Raw genomic sequence first — 19,174 nt, forward strand, 5'->3', positions numbered from 1 at the left:
GTTTTATTTTTTTTACCAAAAGTACACAAATAACAAAATATATGCACAAAATATAAACTTATGTGTACATTGTAGTACAAGTTTTTGGAATGTATGTACACGTGTGTGTAATATACATTAGAAATATAAATAATTATCTATCTAAGTGTTTGTATAATATACAATATTGTGCTGAGATGCAGTTATTGTGAATAAATCCATTGCAAAAATAACTAGTCTTACACCATACAGGTAACAGATCCATTTACCTGCAATAAAAGTCCCGTACTGAAAAAAAAGAGCATTTGTCACATTTGTTGTTGTAAGAATCATATTATTTCATACTGAAACTTAGTAGAAGGTTCTGCAGAAAGTTCAAATAAACCACCATCTATAATCCGAGTTTCAAAAAAAATAGCTTGTACATTTTTAAGTTCAGCAAGATCCATCTTTTGTGACTGGCGGATGGGCAGACAGACAGACGAATGTATGGATAAAAGGTCATAATAAACTGATGTAATATTAAAGACTTACATTTACGCTCTAAGTTTCATAAAAAATCTCGTACTTAGAGGCTTAGCAGAATCCATCATTTGCAACTGATGTAAATTCTACGGACAAGTAGATGAACAAAAAGACTAAAATTCTCCATGTTGTCTTCTACCAAATACCAAGTTTCAAGAAAAAACTCTTGCACCTTTTAAGCAACCATAGGATCCATATATGGAATATCTACTGTTACAGCAACCACATTTGTTATTAAATTATTTATTAGACATTAAAGTCCTTATATGTAAAATTCAAAGAAATATATTCTGATGTAAGCCAACAAGAAAAAAAGAATATATATATATATATAAAACCTTCAAACACAATGTATCCTAATCTTTAAGCGTAAAATGATCCAATTCCACATGAAAATTTTGTGAAACAGTCTGCTGGAATGTGTTAGAGAAAAAAGAGATCAAGAAAAAACAAAGTTATTCTATATCATTCTATATTATAAAATACCAAAATATGTTAAAATGTTACTTTGTGACAACCGTTTATAAAATGCGTATAAAAATACTTTCATAATGGTAAAAAATCTCCGGAATAGGGGACATATTACACATCTCCCGCCAAAATGTCCGGAATAGGCGATATATTACACATCTCCCGCCAAAATGTCCGGAATAGGGGATATATTACACATCTTCAGTCGTAATGTAAAAAAAAATGTCAGGAATAGGGGATATATGAATCTTCAGACTTCATAATGCCTTCGTAATGTGTAAAAATGTGAGGAAAGGGTAAAGAGGTGAGATGATGGGGCGGGATGGGCAGTGTAAATGCGTCTCCAGACTTCAAAATGCATCCATGATGTGTAAAATGGGACATATGCATCTTTGTAATATTTCAAAACGTGAGGTAAAGAGAAAACATACATCTTCAAGTTCTCATTTTCCTTTGTTTGTGTCAAAATAACAATAAGAGGGCCAAATGGGCCTAAGCCGCTCACCTGAATAAAGCCTTAACCATCTGACTTTCCTTCTAACTAGGTTTGGTGAAAATCTCCTTCTAATTCTTACTCAGTAGAACAGGACACTGTTTAACAGTTTTCTTCCTTATTCAATATGCATTATTACAGTTTAGCTAGTTTTTTTCTATTTTTAGCTCTGACAGCTCATAAAAGGGCCCAAGTGTTCACTTTTGAACGAATTTGGGAAAGGACCATATAATTATGTTACAGTCAAAGTTTAATGCAGATCCATCAAGCGGTTCATGAGAAGAAGACTTTTAAAGTATTTCTATTACTTTTAGCTCTAGCAGCCCCTAAAAGGGACCAAGTGTCCTTAATTGAAAAAATAAACTTGGGAGAGGACCATATAATGATACTACAGACCAAGTTGGATAAGAATCCATCAAGCGGTTCATGATAAGAAGTTGTTTAAAGGTACATTGTATTTCCATTTTTAACTCTGAAGGCCTTCCCCCCACCCCCCTCACCACTCTCCCCTTTTTATACTTATTCAAGAGAAATAATTCCTACTCAGTAGAACAGTACACTGTTTAGCAGTTTTCTCCCTTATTCAATATGTATTATTACAGTTCTCCTAGTTTTGTTTTCTATTTTAGCTCTATCGGACCCTAAAAGGGGCCAAATGCCTTCATTTAAACAATCTGGGAGAGAGGACCATATAATTATGCTACAGACAAAGTTTAATGCAGATCCATCAAGCATTTCATGGAAAGAAGACTTTTAAAGATATTTCTATTTTTAGCTCTAGCGGCCCCTAAAAGAGGCCAAGTGTCCCCATTTGAACAAATTTGGAGAGGACCAAATAATGATGCTACAGACCAAGTTTGATGAAAATTCATCAAGAGGTACATAATAAGAAGTTGTTTAAAGGTATTTCTATTTTCAGGTCTAGCGGTCCCTAAAAGGGGCCAAGTGCCCTCATTTGAACAAACTTGGGGGAGTACCTTGAAATGATGCTACAGACCAAGTTTGATGAAGATCTATTTAACGATTCATGAAAAGAAGTCATATAAAGGTTTTCCTGTTTTCAGCTCTAGTGGCCCCTTGAAGGTGCAAAGTGCCCCCATTTGAACAAACTTGATAGAAGACCTCACCAGGATGCTATAGACCAAATTTGGTGTTATTCTGACCAGTAAGTGGACGATCCACCTATACTAATAGCTCAGTTAAAAACTAGGATACATGCAACTTCACATTTCATGATGCCTTCGAAATTGGTTAAAATGTCTGATACACTGGATAATCTTCGGAATGGAATTACTTCTTAATCAATGATGTGTCATAAAAAATGCCTGGAAATCGGAATACTTTATTTGATTATGAAAATGTCTAATAAAAGTCTTCCGCTTTTGCAGTGCCTTCGTATTTTGTTAATATGCCAGCAAGAGGGTACTCCTAATAATTATGTAAAATGTTAGAAAAATGGGATACACGCATCTTCAATTTTTACGATGCATTCGGGGGTAATTTGTTAAACTGACAGTAAAGTGTTACACATATTGCTTCGTCTTCAGCTTTGAAAAAAAATCCCAATATGCTTATATAGCTGGTAAACGGGAATCAATACATCTTCAGATTTTCAGAGTTCACAATGCCTTCCTAACGCGTAAATACGTTGGCAGAAGCAGTTCGGCTCAGAAAAGAATTCTAATTCAGAACAATTTCAGAAAAAATACATAAATCCAGAGGCCTGTCAACCGTCCCAGTAACTCAAGTTGTACCGTTAAGGAATCTGTGCCCTGATAAGCCATTCCGGGTGGTCACTTTCTCTGGCATGTGCAGCTCCCCGTGGTCCGATTTGCAACTTGAACCTTCTAACGTCATGCTCTCCCAGTCAGGCCAAAAGCGATCCTTCATTCTATATATATAGTCTACTAAATTCTGAAGATTTTCTGGAGAGAAAAATACAGCAGAAAATTACGTTTTACAGTCAAACTAAATTACTTTCCTGTAAAAACTGGCATAACAGACACATTTAACCAACTATGCAACCTAACTGTCCAACTTAGAATACACACAGTCAAGAATCAGTTCGATTTTTTTAGATGTAATTCTATTAGCAGAGAATCCTGCTAAACCTCCGAGTGTTTTCAAACATTTTGAAACCGGTTCAACAAAAGCTATGTACTGTGTTGTTTTTACTTTATAGGAGTGTACCACGTAAGAATCTGAGAAAACAGGAGCCGTCACTATTAGTGACAAATGTCCCCCGAAATGCTAAAGTTGTCTGCGCAAAATATGCCAGAATAGTTCAGGTATGAATCATTTTGTGACCTTGACATTGGCCTTAGAGATCAGGGTCATAAGCGCGACACAATACTCAATAAGCTTAACATTTGTGTCAAATTATTTTCAAATCCCTTGATAAATGGCAGAGTTATTGACCAGACAAGAAACAGACTATGTTAACATTTGATTTCTAAATGTGACCTTGACCTTGGAGCTAGGGGTCTGGATCTTGTGCATGACACGTCGTCTCATTATGGAGAACATGTATGCCAAGTAAATCCAAAATTCCTTAATGAATGGCAGTTACAGCCCGGACAAGAATTTACATGGACGCACGCACGGACGGACAAACGGACAATGCGATTTTAATATGCCCACCTTCGGGGGCATAATAAAATCAACAAAATAATCAAAGTGTATGTTTTACTCAACTGGTAAAATTATTGTACCGGTACTGCACCCCTGCGTCTGTACTACGGAAGTGATGTCACAGTGAGGATCTAAATATTCCATAAATGGAAGCTGTAAATAATGATTTACAATCATACCTTTTAGATAAACCTGATGTTTTGAGCCCGGCATGTGCCAGTAGATCTGGGCAATCATCCCAAACACTGAACAGTCCACCTCGGAAGGTTCATCGCCCATCAGAAACTTCTTAGTACCTGTAAATATAAAAGAAATTTATAGAAATAGCTAAATACTTTGACGATCCTTACTGTAATGCTTGAAACGATTTATTCTGCCTTTGCGACCAGTGTAGATCATAATAAGACTCCCCGGATCTGCACTGTTCGCCATCCAGTCAGTATCTTTTTTGGTAAGCACCCCTTTTAGCAGTAAATGGTATTGTTCAAATTGAAAGATGGACAAGTTCATTATAGAAATTTAGCAGGGTAAGTGTTAAGGGCTGATAAACGGCTGAACACCTTGACAATCTAGAGATTTATGTTTCTTAACTCAATACTTTGACAAAATTGAGATTTATGTACATGTATTGATAAACTAAATACGATTTATGTAGACTGATAAACTAAATGTTTTGACATTTTTAACCACGACTTTTTCCATTCAGTGTCATTATAATCATCATTCATCAAATCCATCTTCCTTAACACCATAATCAATGTAATATGTTTATCATCATCATCACCATAAAGTTCATTATCAGTTCCATCAATTTCATCAATGTCATTTATGGACGGCCTTAGCTTGGGAATCCAGTCTGAGAATTTCTAACTTTTTTTCTACCTGCAAATTGACAAGCGGCTTCCCAGGATAGGACGGGCTGATAAACAAATAAAATGACAACTTATACCATTCACTATTACGAACTGCTTGGTGGGTACATGTATTAGCGAAATGTAGACAGGAGCACCCTTTGAACAGACATCTCTCATACTTGTTAAAATGGTCTATCTTGAATGAATTTTTGGCTGTCATATATTCAAGATGTCAGGCCATCATGGCGGCCGGCTCTCATTGCTATCATGGCGGCTGGCTCTCAATGCCATCATGGCGGCGGCTCTCAATGCTATCGCGGCGATCGGCTCTCTTTTTCTAAGTCGTTTCCTAATATATTCTCATTATTTTTTATTTAAATATAACAGGCAAACAAAATCGTTTTCATCTGCAACAGGTTATCAATGATAACAAGATGTGGTTGTTGTGTACACATACGACTAACGAAACACATACGTAGAGCAATAACTGATAAAAATGTGCAGTTTGGAAGTACGTAGCGTCCCATTTTCAACTTTAAAATGTGTCACTGGCACAGAATTTACCTCATACATGTAGCAGTCTGTGTCATGCGTTCCTATACATTTGAAATTAATTCATAATCATGTTTTCAAAACAATTCTTTTTAATATGCAGATACATACCCAAATAATTTGAAAGGGCGTTCATATCCCGCACTGCAATATCCCATACCTCGTCCTTTGTGTGTCTCCCTATTCCATGACCCCATGTTTGCTTGCCCAAGGCCCTTCGTAATAAGGTCACCGTTAACCAAAGTTTAAACCCACGATATGGAATCACGGTTTTCACGGGTTCAAGATTGTCCCCAAACATCTCTATACACATAGTCCTGGAAATAAAATGTGTGTCAGTGTACATAAAATATCACACCATACAAGAGAATGGATGTCAAATATATACAGTGTCCTGCAAGATGGTGGTGACAAAAGAGCACGATGGTGATGGAACGGTCGTGAAGTGATTATAGCGTCTTCGTCGTCGTGCTGACATAACATCGCTTCATCACCATCGAAGTATCGCGTTTTTCGTTCGTCCTCGTGCCTTCAAAGATATGGTGAAATTCATTTTTGGGCCGGTGCAAGATTACAACAAACAAATATAAGCTTTTGCAACAAGCCTCGATTCATATCATCAGCATCATGGGTATCGGGTCATGAGCATCGTGTCATTGCACTGTCGTCAAATCGCGGGTACCTGATGCAACAGTCAACGTAAATATCGTTCAAAAAGTAAACTTCTTTGGTATCAGAGATGGCGTATCGTTTCTCCTTCACTGATGCATATTTGTTGATACAACCTTAATTACAACGTCACATTACCATCAACAATTGACAATTGTAGCATTTTTGGTCTGTTCCACATTATCAACATGTTATAACATGGATTTGTTTCAAGAGTAACTCGCAATAATTTTAATGCATTATTTTATTACCTTTTCGATCCATTCATTTCAAGAAGTTCAACTTTACAATCCCAAATGACTGACAATCTCTTGATAAAATTGCAATAAGGTTTTGTACAGAGAGCACAGAATAGCTGATATTTGATTATCTCTTTAATTACATAAAAAAAGACCTTCTAGACAAAGAAGTATTGATCATTTTGTACTCTTACAAGTTAGCACAAGCCGAAATGCTTTCATGTTAACTAGCAAACTCACTTCTCCCTAGTTGTATAATGAAAAATAGATATAATCAAACGTACCAGTAGAGATTTTCTTCCGTCAGTTTCAAGAAGGCTCTAGCCACCGCCTTGTCTCCCTCTGTAAGATGACCGTCAGCATCCACTCCAAACTTTTTCTTGAGAAACTCAATAGCAAGTTGACTATCTGCGACAGCTTTACCGTTCAGTTCTATCCAGGGAGTCTTACCTTTGCTGGAGAACCGTGCCGCATGATCATTCTGTATTGTAGTCAAGAAATAAAACAAGTTACAAGCTAGAACATCAGTACTCGGTCCACCTCGCCGAATCAGACCAATTTTCAGTCAGTGTGTAATTGTTGGCTAATACTGGTAGCCTACTGCAGCTTCTTTAAATAAAGCTTCTGGGGGCATTAACGGATGCTCCACCACTGGGCTTTGTCAAAAGACCTCGTGCATTGTGTGACAAGACTACTCAAATGAGAATTAATTTTGCGAAAGAGATAAGATTTCTTCCATTGCTTTTTTCTATCATTATGAAAAAATTCTTCATCGAGGTAAAACGAAAATAAAAAGGGAGGCAATTTGAAAAGCGCCGGATCGTTATCAATTCACTAGTATTAATATCTATCTATGTTTGATTTCTTTGAAATGTCTTCAGTAACGTTTTATTGTATAAAATAAGAAATTCTTAATTTGATAAAACCTGAGAGATAACTTTAAAGTCAAAATAGAAGTACAGAAATTGGAAATGCTAATACGTATACAATCCAATACTTTATACAAATTGTGAATAAAAATTGTAGAAAGTTTAAAGATCAAACCGTCCAGTCTTGAAAAGCCTTGGTGGTTATCGCACCAAGCAGATTACAGTATGGGTAAGCTATGAAAAAGACAAGACTGTAACATATACATGCTTACTTAAAATAAAAAAGCTCAATAACTTCAATTTTCTTTTTGTCTATGATAAAAATTCTAGTGTTACTGTACGTAACATGTTTTGATTTCGTACTAAATTAAAATTAAATTTCGTTTTTGTTTTTGTTTTTTTTTTTTTTGTTTTTTTTTTTTTTGTTTCTTTTTAGAAAATTCGATATTTTTGTGTCTTTTTAATGGGATGTGAACGTAACCGTAAACTGAGTAAAATAACACTGTGTTGTTTTTTTTTCTAAAAAAAAAAAAAATATATACAATTGTCAATATGTATGCTACATTTCAGAAATATACCCCAGCTAACGTGTTGTGATAGCACATTAATTTTGTCAAGTGCACAGGGGTTTTTTTGTTGGCATATTCTCGTCGGGTTAAATGTTATTCCTTACGAGTTAACCTCTGATTCCAACCGTTTGTCTATTTAACTTGAACAAATACATTCAAAGTAATTCTTACCTAACGAAATATATTTTTTCTTCTTCAGAATACATAATGTTCAAGGTCATTTGTCCAAAATCTATACTCGGATTCTCACCCGGGCGCTTATGTTCTGTTTTATGATTTAGATAAAGAATACGTTCAAGGTAGTTTTTTTTCTCAAACCAAACCTCCCATCTCACCCGCAGGCTTATGTTCTGTCACAGCCGATGATAAACGAATGATTATATGCATTCAAAATCATTCGTTCAAAATCTAACCTCTGATTTCACCTCTCCAACTGGCTCAATAGCTCAACGTTAGAGTGTCCATATTGAGTGCGGGAGGTCTGGGGTTCGATCCCCGGTCACGTCATACCAAAGACGTGAAAAATGGTACTTGTAGCTCCCTTGCATAAAGGGTTGTACCAGGAGGTAAAACAAGCACAGGCATGTATCTGCAAGTTACTGGATACCTAGTTTGTCACACCAGAGCTTTGTAGCTCGTGTTATATGCTGACTACATGCGACGTTAAATAAAGCACGAATACATACGTTCAATAAGTTAACTATTTAGAATACAAATTCGTCGATAATCTCTGATCCACGTGGGGGAAATCTAACAGACAACAGACAACCTGGTGTGTTCAATTTGTTAGTAATTAGGTCCAATAAAAAATTCAAACATTCAGGAAGAACAGAAATGTATTAGATCTAAGTTTAACTACTTCACTTGTATAACTTACAATATATGGTATTGCAGTCATCCGAAGGAACGTCTCCAGTTTCATAGGGAACGGCGAGAAACTCGGCGCCCGTGGTCCACGGCCAACCTGGTAGAGCAGAACTACATCTTTCGGGGCTCGAACTCTGTTTGCTATTCTGAAATGTTTAATTTATATACAAACTATTATGTTATAAAGGAAATACGTTCCTGTTTGAACACACTTTCATTAGCAAATTCACTGCGGATGACGTCAATTAGAAGAAATCGGTTATTCCTCTATTGTCAACAAGTATAAGTTAGATAATACATAAAAGTGTGTTACCGGCTGGTATCATCATGCGTGGGGGAATCTCAGGGAACGTAATTTGGGTAGCAAACGAGCCTCGTAGAGGCGAGTTTGCTATCAAATTACGTTCCCTGAGAATCTCCCAAGCATAATGATACTCGCCGGTAACACACGCGTATGTATTGTCTAACTGATTTATTGCATGACTGAAAACAGTAAACTGAACACATTTTTTAAATATTTTAATTTAAAATATTTAAAAATATTTCCCCTCTTGAGCCTCCCTTAGAAACATTTCAATGACATTATAAACCCTCAACTGCCATATAAAAGCAAGAAGGTGGCGACGGGCAGGTTTTTATATAAATTATGCATGCTTCACATCAGAGATCCCTTTTTCAAAATTTTAAATAAACTACTGAAAAAAAAATGTTATAAAAAGTGCATAAATACACATAGAAACATTCCTTATTAATCGGTGTAATTATTTTTTAAAACAAAAAGTTGGGAAATAGAGTTTCAAAAATAATTTAAACTAAGTGCTAAAATTTTGAATTTGCCGGGAGGCACTAATGAGGTCATGAACCCTGGAGAAATAGAGAAGGTAAACACTTCCCATGTGGCTAATTCTATTAACAAAGGTTATGTATCAATGGAATTAACACCTAGAGCATATTGTAAACCTTTGCCAGAAACAAAATTTGAATTTTTAAACAGAATAGAATATCATAATCATTTTTGCCGTTATATTTTTATATTACTTAAAAAATCAAGTTTTAAATCAAGATGCAGATAATTTAACTACAGAAATACAGTAATAAATTATTTCAAATAGCTTATCATTTTCAATAACTTATCACAGCAACACTTGCTAATTGTGTGTATTGCTCTACATCCCAGAAAGAGAAAACTGTGAGCGATACCTGTGTGCAGCGGAATTTAGAGCACGGCTAACCGTGGCGATACCAGAATTTAGAAAACACAAAACTTCAAAGGAAAATGCCGCAGTCATGCAATAACTTTATGTAACAGTATATTATATAAAACTGGCCATGGCAAATGATAGGATTTGCTCATGCATACTAGTTTCAGAAACTGCACGTTGCCGAATAGTTTCTCACTTTGTCGTCCGTGTAGTCTATAGTATAGTGACCTTGTTCACGCAGTTCACATGGTTCATCCAAAGCATTTGTATTGTGTCCGATGAATGTTGTTGACCTTTTATCTTGGCCGGCATTGTGAACTTAACTGGCAAACAGAGATATTAAAACATATGCACGCATAAATTCGTATTTATTACATAGACACGGTACTATGTACAGCCTCCATAAAAATGAGGTTTTAACTGACGAAAATGCATGTATTTATTTTTTTTTCTAAATTAATGCATCTTAACTGGTAGTGTTGTTGCAAGAATTGTTCAACACTTTAGCAAATAAAACAATGTTTAATTACAAAAACAACCTCTCCAACGCGGCTGTCAAAAATTAACAATTGCAATAAAAACGGCAGCATCACAAAAAAAATTAATTAGACCTTTCTGAAAAAAAAAAACGAATCACTCATTTGGCCTAGATCTATAATGATTAATGACAATAGTTTATACCTGAATTTGTAATAATAAAATCCAACAGTAGCAACAGCAAGTAAAATACAGCAAATTATGATTTCCAGCAGCATATTTAATTAAAAACCGCAAAATAATTAAATAGATCTACAATAATTCACGTGTAAGTTGTGTAATGAATTGTGGGAAAGTAGGCGGAGCTTATGTCCAATCAAAACAGGATATGGTGTAGACCGGACGATAAATGGTGTAGGGGTTGCAATCAAAAACTAAAGTTTGTGTTTGTCACAAAATTTACAATTGATGTTAACATGTTATTTTAAAATAATTTATTTGTATCTTTATTTACGCTATTCACGTTTATATTGTTTGACTAAAACGTTTACAATAACTTGTACGTCTTTATCGTCGGCTTTACCTGTTTCGCGAATGGACTAGTCCATTCAATTTGCACACATTTTCGTACAGAGTGGAAAGGTAAAACACTGGAAACGATGTGCTAACTCCCACGAGTGATTTCTCAGAAGTGTCTGTGATGTATCCGTGAGCATTTGTTTTGGTTTAACTGTGAGTCTGGAGATTAAATTCTAAAATGGGTAGGTAACATTTTCTTGACACTTAAATTTAACACTTGTAGCGCAAGCCGGCGAGTCGGATGCTAAAATCCAAAGTAGGTCACGGTAACTTCCGGAATATGTCAGTATCAACAACACACTATTTGTAATATTATAATCCGGTCTTAACATTTTATGTTTCAAGATTGCATGCCCTTTGTATTGATTAAAATTAAGAAGGTGCCTTGTAGAAAACCCTGTTGGATTTAGATGCAGTAAATGAATTCAAGATGGCTACCAGTGATGCTGGGAGATACTTGGAGATATAGAGATAGAATTCCAGGAATTCCTGTTTATCATCACTTTGATGGACCTTTTATTCTAACAGAAAAAAGTGGCAATTGGGAACATATATAAAGGAACTTTCTAATGGAAGACAAATGCCTGCCAGCTGCATTGATCAAGTACCTTTGATATCCCATTCAGTGTTTTGAATTATCCTCAACTATGTTCTGGTATTTTATAGTTGCCATCTCTGAAGGACATCTAATGTTAGACTGTCAGTAAAATTACTAAAAAGTTATAAGGCTGTTTTATATTTTGGTTTATTATTTAGGTCTGTGGTGTTTTCTTTTTATTTCTTAACAGACCATTCCTACTAAACAGTAAATTCACGATTTTGGAAATATGAGTCTTGCAAAATTAAAGATTAAGCAGTTGAAGATTATATGACTTTACACATCTTAGTTTGTGATATATCTTCCCAGAAGTTTAATAACTAAAACAAGAACAGAAAAGAAGCAAATCTTTTGGGGGGGGGTTATAATTTTTTTTTTTTTTTTTGGATTTAACGTCGCACTGACACATGATAGCTCATATGACGACTTTCCAGCTTTAATAGTAGAGGAAGACCCCAGGTGCCCCTCCGTGCATTATTTCATCATAGAACCACCGACCTTCCGTAAGCCAGCTGGATGGCTTCCTCACACATCAGTGAGGGGCAAGTGATTTGAAGTATACATTAATTAGGACAAGAATGAATATTATTATACATTAATTACGACAAGAATGAATTTATTAGAATTCAGTAGACTTTTACAGATGACAGGGTTTTTTCTAGCTAATTTGGGAACATAGTATACCCCCTAAATTGGGAATTTTGACGCATAAATGTTCCAAATTGGGAAATATTTAGTCCCATAGGATATAGTAAGGATGTGTTTAAGCACTTTCTCATACACTTGTTTCACATTGTACAACCTCTTTAACATACTTCCATTACAAAATTGTCCAAAATTTGGTCAGTATTTGTGCAATTTTGATGAAATTTTTTTCACAATGTAGATTGGGAATTTTTGCATTCATTTTGGGAAAAATACATACTTTTTGGCATTGGGAATATAGCCGAATAACGGCTATAAAAAAGGCCGGAAAAAAACCCTGGATGATTATGAGAATATGACAAATAGACTGAATTTCATTTGGCCTACGGTAAATAAACATTGTTCTAGAATGTAAAGATAAGATCACATATTGGGTGCTGTTTACTGAAAGCATAGCTATCTTCAGACCTGCTGTGAACATATGGTTTTAATTAGAATGTACATGACTGGAGATATCTTTGGGAGTTGCATGCATTAAATGTAGGTCTAACCTGCCTTGAGTGCCTTCATAAACGAAGTCTTACCTAGGTTCATAAGTTATATTGTATGCAGGTGGCATGTGAATGTGTTAATGAATGCATTGTTTAGTGTTACTTCAGTCACTTATGATAAGGCTATGAATATGCATTTATAATCAATGTCCTGTTGATCAGTGAAGCCTGTCATTCATATTCATACCATGTCAAGATGACATGGAAAGTATAAATATGAAGTTAGAAAATTCAAGATTTGTATCATTAGCTATTACTTAAATGCTGCATTTTTAGGTGTTAAACAATTATGATCAGTATGAGTTAGGTTAATAATATTCAAAGCTGAGCAGTGATTTTTATGGCTGTTAATTGGCAATTGTAGCTTTTTAAGGACATGCAAAGATTCAGGTTGAATAGTGGATGAAATGAAATTCATCAAATTATTAATGAAACATTGTTTTTAATATTTGTGACAAATAAATTTTTTTAAATTAAATTATTATTCACAGTAAACCTGTCTTTTGTAATTTTAACCACCAGCTCAAGATGAATTTATTCTGAAGGACAGAGTTTTTACTTGACAGTTTGCTTTTACAACAGATAAAGATTTTGTGAGGTAAATGACCTCTTTCTGTTTGTTTTTTTAATTAAGGAAGAAAAGTAGTACACATATAGGTAAACCTTGAACCTTTTTCTTAAAAACATGAGGTGTCCCTTTAAAGTTTAAAAAGTAGAGAAAAGATCTAGTAAAAATGCACACAGAATCTTTTAAAATTAGTACCGGTATTTGTATCATTCTGTACTAAAATATCTTAAGGACACCTGGAACATACCAGTATTTATACAATCTGGCAAGACATTTGTGTGTTTTTGACAACACTGAATTTTTTAATAATTTCAGTCATCTTTCAGCTTTAAAATCAAGAAAGTACACAAGCTAAATTTGAAATTGAATGTCGCATTTATACTTGTCTGCGTTAAGTTTAAAAGTAAATGTGCACAGACTTTCTTAATTTTTCTTTTGCTAAGTAAAGGGGAGTCACTTTTTAGCACTTTGTTATTTTGAAAATATCTGGGGTTGAGCATGACGTACATCCCAGCTTTTCATAAAAAATGAAAAAAATATTTGAAAAATTTAAACACAAATACTACAGGCGTCTGTTACAGAGCAAAGTTTGAATAATTCTGGAGATTTTTGGAACTTTGTCAGATTTTTCAAAAAGTCCTTTTTGATGTCTAGAAGTGTCAGTAAATGTATATGTCTCACATGTCAGGTATTTCGGTATTTAATAGTTGCTGCCCTAGACATTTCAGCCATATTTTCAAAATGACTTTCATGAAATAACTGTTGATTCTACGGAAGCGTAAAAATTCTGATAATCAGACACTAATACATTTTATCGCGTTACATGTGTGGAAAGGATATATCAAGTAGTACAAAGTACAAGAAATATTTGCCTTTAAAACAAATTATTCTGCTGTTTTTTGTTGGCAAATGTTTGGCTTTCATAGGTAGTAATTTTGAATATCCAACTACTTTCCCTACCAATAATTCTCATAATAATTTAGTTAAATACATTTTATACCCAGTTTTATTGTCAATTGAGTGTATTGTTATAATAGAAGCCAGTTTGATTGGTTATAAATGTAATTCATTGTTAATGGAAATGTATCTCCTGGGATGTATTTAATTACAACTCTGTATTTTTATGAATAATTACATGGACCAGTGTTGTTGATTTAATGTTGTTGGTACAAAGTACTCTCAAATTATCCTGATGTATGATGGCATGAAGCCCACCTGCTGTATGATAGTTCAGTAGGGAGAGTGCTAAGATCTAGGGATTATAGATGCCTGACAGTGAGTTTGACTCAGCCCCACCCCCAGTAACTGTATGCTCTCCATGACAGTGTGATAGAAGGCATTGTACAAAATCCAGGAACAGTAGTTATGTTACCTGCCTGCGGTTATGTAACTGAAATACTGTTTTGGAAAAAATGGGGCTCTACCCCAAACAAATTGATATTTAATAATAAGGAATGTTGATGGAAATTGTTCTATTTATAATTATGTTCAGTTGGTTGCACTTCTGTCATCCTAAAATCATCTGTTTATGGTTTAAGAATGTTTTATAATTGTAATTATGGTAAAATAAATGAGCTGTGCCATGAGAAAACCAACATAGTGGGTTTGTGACCAGCATGGATCCAGACCTGAGCCTGCGCATCCGCACAGTCTGGTCAGGATCCATGCTGTTCGCTTTTAAAGCCTATTGGAATTGGAAAAACTGCCAGCGAACAGCATTGATCATGACCAGACTGCGCAGATGCGCAGGCTGGTCTGGATCCATGCTGGTCACAAACCCACTATGTTGGTTTTCTCATGGCACGGCTCAAATACAGTAAAATTCCTACTTGCGACCACGCCGAAATCACGACCGCACCGCTAATACGACCGATTTTGCAAAGAACGGAATATTTCCTTCTTAAAACCAATGGTCGTTTGTCCGAAAATGCAACCAGACCGCCAATCCACTAATGCGACCACCAATTTCAGAACTGTTTGATTTTTTCACACGTAATTAATCACCGCAATTACGACCACTCATTTTTTTCTGTATGTTACCGCGAATCGCCGCAGGAATTAACACGTGCGACATCGTGTTAACACGTTAAGCGTGTACATTGTGTATTTATCCGTTAATTGCTAACAAGTCTTTTAAACATTATCAAAACAAAGTATCAAACTGTTTGATTGTCTGAAATTGTTATTTAAAGATGTTTGGTGTTTTACATCGCTATTTTAACATAAGAAATTATTGAAATAATTAATTTGTTTGTAATTAAACGAATGCCCGTTGATCGAATTGACTGAGTTAAAACGGATTTAATTAGATCTAAACGGTGTTTGTTTCTTATTATTAATGTAAATACGTTCGGGATTTTAGCCGAGAATGAAGTTTGAAAAGGTTTGATATTGATGTAATTGTCTTTAATTGAACAAAATTCAAATCATTATCAGTTAAGTGCGTCCTTAATTAATACACAGTTTGATCCGTAATTCTTTGATTAACACAGTGATCAAGTATTTAAGGCTAATGAAATGCTTATCTTTATCAGTTTTCTTTCGTATCTGATACTAACATAGCCATGGAAAAACAAAAACGGAAAGAATTAAGTTTGAAAGAAAAAGTTGAACTAATTAACCATAGTAATGGTCGAAGTCAAGACCTTCCCCGTATAGCCTTGTCCACTAATCAGACCAGACCACTAATAAGACCAGTTTTACAAAGAACCATGGGTGGTCTTAATAGCGGTATTCTACTGTAGTACTGTTTAAAGTTAACAAAATTAGCGTAATATAAAAATTGTCAGACAAATGGGTTGCAAATTTTTAGCAAAGTTATGTTGACTATATAATGGAGTAGTATCCCTCCATTCTACTGGAGCATGTGTTTAGTAATGCTGGACTGGTTTAACAATCGATGACAAATGGTTGAGGCATTTGTTTTAAGACTTAGATATGAAGTTTTCTGCTGTAACGGTAAAGCGACAGTGTGGTCATTCTAGCTAATATTCATTTTGTATTAAATTATTTAATACTAGGAAACTAGGTCACAGTTAATTGATATTAATATTAGTGAGAGTAGACAATTTTTGCTTTCCCAAAATACAATTCAGCAAACCCTACTTGTTCTACACTTTTTATCATGTTACAACTTATATTTGTATGAAGACATTTATAAGTCCTGACACAAAACAGATACACACTGCTTTATTGTATTTTTTAAAATCTATTTTAAGTGCAAGAACAGATACATCTTACTGCAAACAGCAGATTAACTCAGTTAATATATACATCCAGACTTTATTGCTATTCATCATTCCATAGACAGACTGGTGCACCATGTGCTGATGTATTGATTATAAACTTGTAATTCTAAAGTGCATGGTGCCAGTCTGTGAGGGATATAATGACATTATGGATTTTGGACTTCATTATGAACCAGTGTTTACTCAATGCAGTCTGGCCAAACTGCAGAAATAAGGCATACATTTCGTTTCTTGATTTTGTTTTGAGACCCACCCGCTTAGCTCAGTAGGTAAGAGCGTTGGTCTACGGATCGCGGGATCGTGAGTTCGATCCTCTGGTGGGGCGTATGTTCTCCGTGACAGTTTGATTAACGACATTGTGTCTGAAATCATTAGTCCTCCACCTCTGATTCATGTGGGGAAGTTGGCAGTTACTTGCGGAGAACAGGTTTGTACTGGTACAGAATCCAGGAACACTGGTTATAGGTTTACTGCCCGCAGTTACATGACTGAAATACTGTTGAAAAACAGTGTTAAACCCAAAACAAACAAACAAACAAATTGATTTTGTTTGGGTTCATATCTTTTGTACACTGTTGTAAAATTGTTCTAATACAACAGAATTAAATCTCCTTTGCCTTTTCCTGGCCTAAACTAATCTCCATAAACTTACCTCTTCAAAACTTATCTGTTCCCTAGCTTATCGCTCTTTACCTTACTTCTCCTTACCCTATGGCCCACCTTTCTTTAGCTTGCCTTACCTTAACCTACATACCTTTTGTACTGTTTCATTAGTTTTCTTGTCCTTAGCTTACCTCCCCTTAACCTGCCTTTCTTTAGCTTGCCTGTCCTTAGCTTACCTCTCCTTACCCTACCCTTCTTGAGCTTGCTAATGTCCTTAGCTTACCTCCCCTTAACCTGCCTTTCTTTAGCTTGCCTGTCATTAGCTTACCTTTCCTTACCCTACCCTTCTTTAGCTTGTCTGTCCTTAGCTTACCTCCCCTTAACCTGCCTGTCCTTAGCTAACCTCTCCTTACCCTACCCTTCTTTTGCTTGTCTGTCCTTAGCTTACCTCTCTTTACCCTACCCTTCTTTAGCTTGCCTGTCCTTAGCTTACCTCTCTTTACCCTACCCTTCTTTAGCTTGCCTGTCCTTAGCTAACCTCTCCTTACCCTACCCTTCTTTAGCTTGTCTGTCCTTAGCTTACCTCTCCTTACCCTGCCTTTCTTTAGCTTGCCTATCCTTAGCTTACCTCTCTTTACCCTACCCTTCTTTAGCTTGCCTGTCCTTAGCTTACCTCCCCTTAACCTGCCTTTCTTTAACCTGCCTGTCCTTAGCTTACCTCCCCTTAACCTACCTTTCTTTAACCTGCCTGTCCTTAGCTTACCTTTCCTTACCCTACCCTTCTTTAGCTTGCCTGTCCTTAGCTTACCTCTCTTTATCCTACCGTTCTTTAGCTTGCCTGTCCTTAGCTTACCTCCCCTTAACCTGCCTTTCTTGAGCTTGCCTGTCCTTAGCTTACCTCCCATTAACCTGCCTTTCTTTAGCTTGCCTGTCTTCAGCCTACCTCCCTTTACTCTACATTTCTTGAGCTTGCCTTTGCTCAGCTTACTTCCCCTTACCCTATCTTTCTTGAGCTTGCCTGTCCTTACCTTACCTCCCCTTATCCGACCCTTGTTTAGATTGCCTCTTTGTACGTCCCCTTACCCTACGTTTCTTTAGCTTGCGCCTCCCCTTACCCTATACTTTAGATTGCCTCTCTGTACCTTCCCCTATCATATACCTTTCTTTAGCTTGCCTATCCTTAACCTACCTCCCTTTGCCCCACCTTACTTTAACTTGCCTGTACTTGACTTACTTTGCATTACCATACCTTTCTTTAGCTTACCTGCCTGTAATTTACTGCTCCTAACCCTATCTTTCTTTAGCTAAGTACCCCGGCTTGGCAATGAATCCAGTAGTTAAATGTATTAATTGACCCATTAAGTGGAGAGATGCTTGTAATATACTTATGCTTTGTTTAACAGATTTGAGATAACGATCTGTGTATTTTATTTATTGATTTTACTATTTGAAAAAAAAATGCAACAATTTACAATCAGTCTTAAGTCCTTGACCCAAGATTTTATGGATCAACTTTTTCATTGATTAAAGGGCTTCATGTGACATGAAATAAACAATTGTAAAGCTGAACATATCAAACAGGTAAAATTGTTCAATAGGTACCTTGTCAAATTAGAAGGTCGACCTGATTAAATTAGACTTTAAAGGTTTCAATTCCAGGGTTGTAAAGTTTCTATAATACCCTTGAGTAGGTTCATTATTCCTTGTTTTACCGTATCGGGGATTTAAAATTATTCCAGCCGTTTAAAATATGCAGAATTAAACTGTTCGAAATTGGTTTCCCTTCTTGATTTGTATAAATATTTGAATGGCAAATAATTAAACATTGCATTGGAATTGATTTTTTGCCGCAAAATTTGGATTTCCTTATTTGTTCAGGTAAAGTTTTTTTTAGATTAATATTATCATATGTACATGTAACAGTTAAATCAAAGTACAGGGCTTAGAGGAATATTTAGCTTCATCGGGCTTATCAAGATTTTCTT

General features: G+C 35.5%; 2 protein-coding genes across 5 annotated transcripts in view; one reads left to right on the forward strand and one right to left on the reverse strand.

Annotated features, from left to right (window-relative positions):
* On the reverse strand, positions 1 to 10,738 carry LOC123546474 (failed axon connections homolog). Its single transcript, XM_045332755.2, has 6 exons — positions 10,602 to 10,738; positions 8,729 to 8,864; positions 6,698 to 6,894; positions 5,617 to 5,822; positions 4,279 to 4,395; positions 1 to 3,393 (listed from the first exon to the last, which is right to left on the reverse strand). Exons 1-6 carry the CDS (start codon positions 10,673 to 10,675, stop codon positions 3,212 to 3,214), a joined length of 912 nt encoding a protein of 303 aa, XP_045188690.2. The 5' UTR covers positions 10,676 to 10,738; the 3' UTR covers positions 1 to 3,211.
* A 262-nt stretch (positions 10,739 to 11,000) lies between these two features.
* The window catches only part of LOC123546471 (actin-binding LIM protein 1-like), an 87,525-nt gene continuing 79,351 nt past the window's right edge, over positions 11,001 to 19,174 (forward strand). For 3 of the 4 annotated variants that reach the window (XM_053550807.1, XM_053550808.1, XM_053550809.1), the window contains exon 1: positions 11,001 to 11,158. In XM_053550807.1, coding sequence (XP_053406782.1) covers positions 11,155 to 11,158 — 4 coding nt within the window. In that variant the 5' untranslated portion in view covers positions 11,001 to 11,154. Of the gene's footprint in view, positions 11,159 to 18,937; positions 19,068 to 19,174 lie in introns of those variants that run through there. The other variant, XM_053550810.1, reaches the window with a different exon arrangement.

Source organism: Mercenaria mercenaria, chromosome 9 (assembly GCF_021730395.1).
Source record: "Mercenaria mercenaria strain notata chromosome 9, MADL_Memer_1, whole genome shotgun sequence".
In the NCBI taxonomy this organism is placed as follows: domain Eukaryota; kingdom Metazoa; phylum Mollusca; class Bivalvia; order Venerida; family Veneridae; genus Mercenaria; species Mercenaria mercenaria.

Excerpts from the sequence above, each read along its gene's own strand:
- LOC123546474 (XM_045332755.2), bottom strand. The coding sequence starts at position 10,675 with ATGCTGCTGGAAATCATAATTTGCTGTATTTTACTTGCTGTTGCTACT. Across the intron at positions 6,895-8,728 it reads TGACTGCAATACCATATATT|AATGATCATGCGGCACGGTT; the intron begins GTAAGTTATACA and ends ACTACAATACAG. Across the intron at positions 5,823-6,697 it reads ACGGAAGAAAATCTCTACTG|GACTATGTGTATAGAGATGT; the intron begins GTACGTTTGATT and ends TTTTATTTCCAG.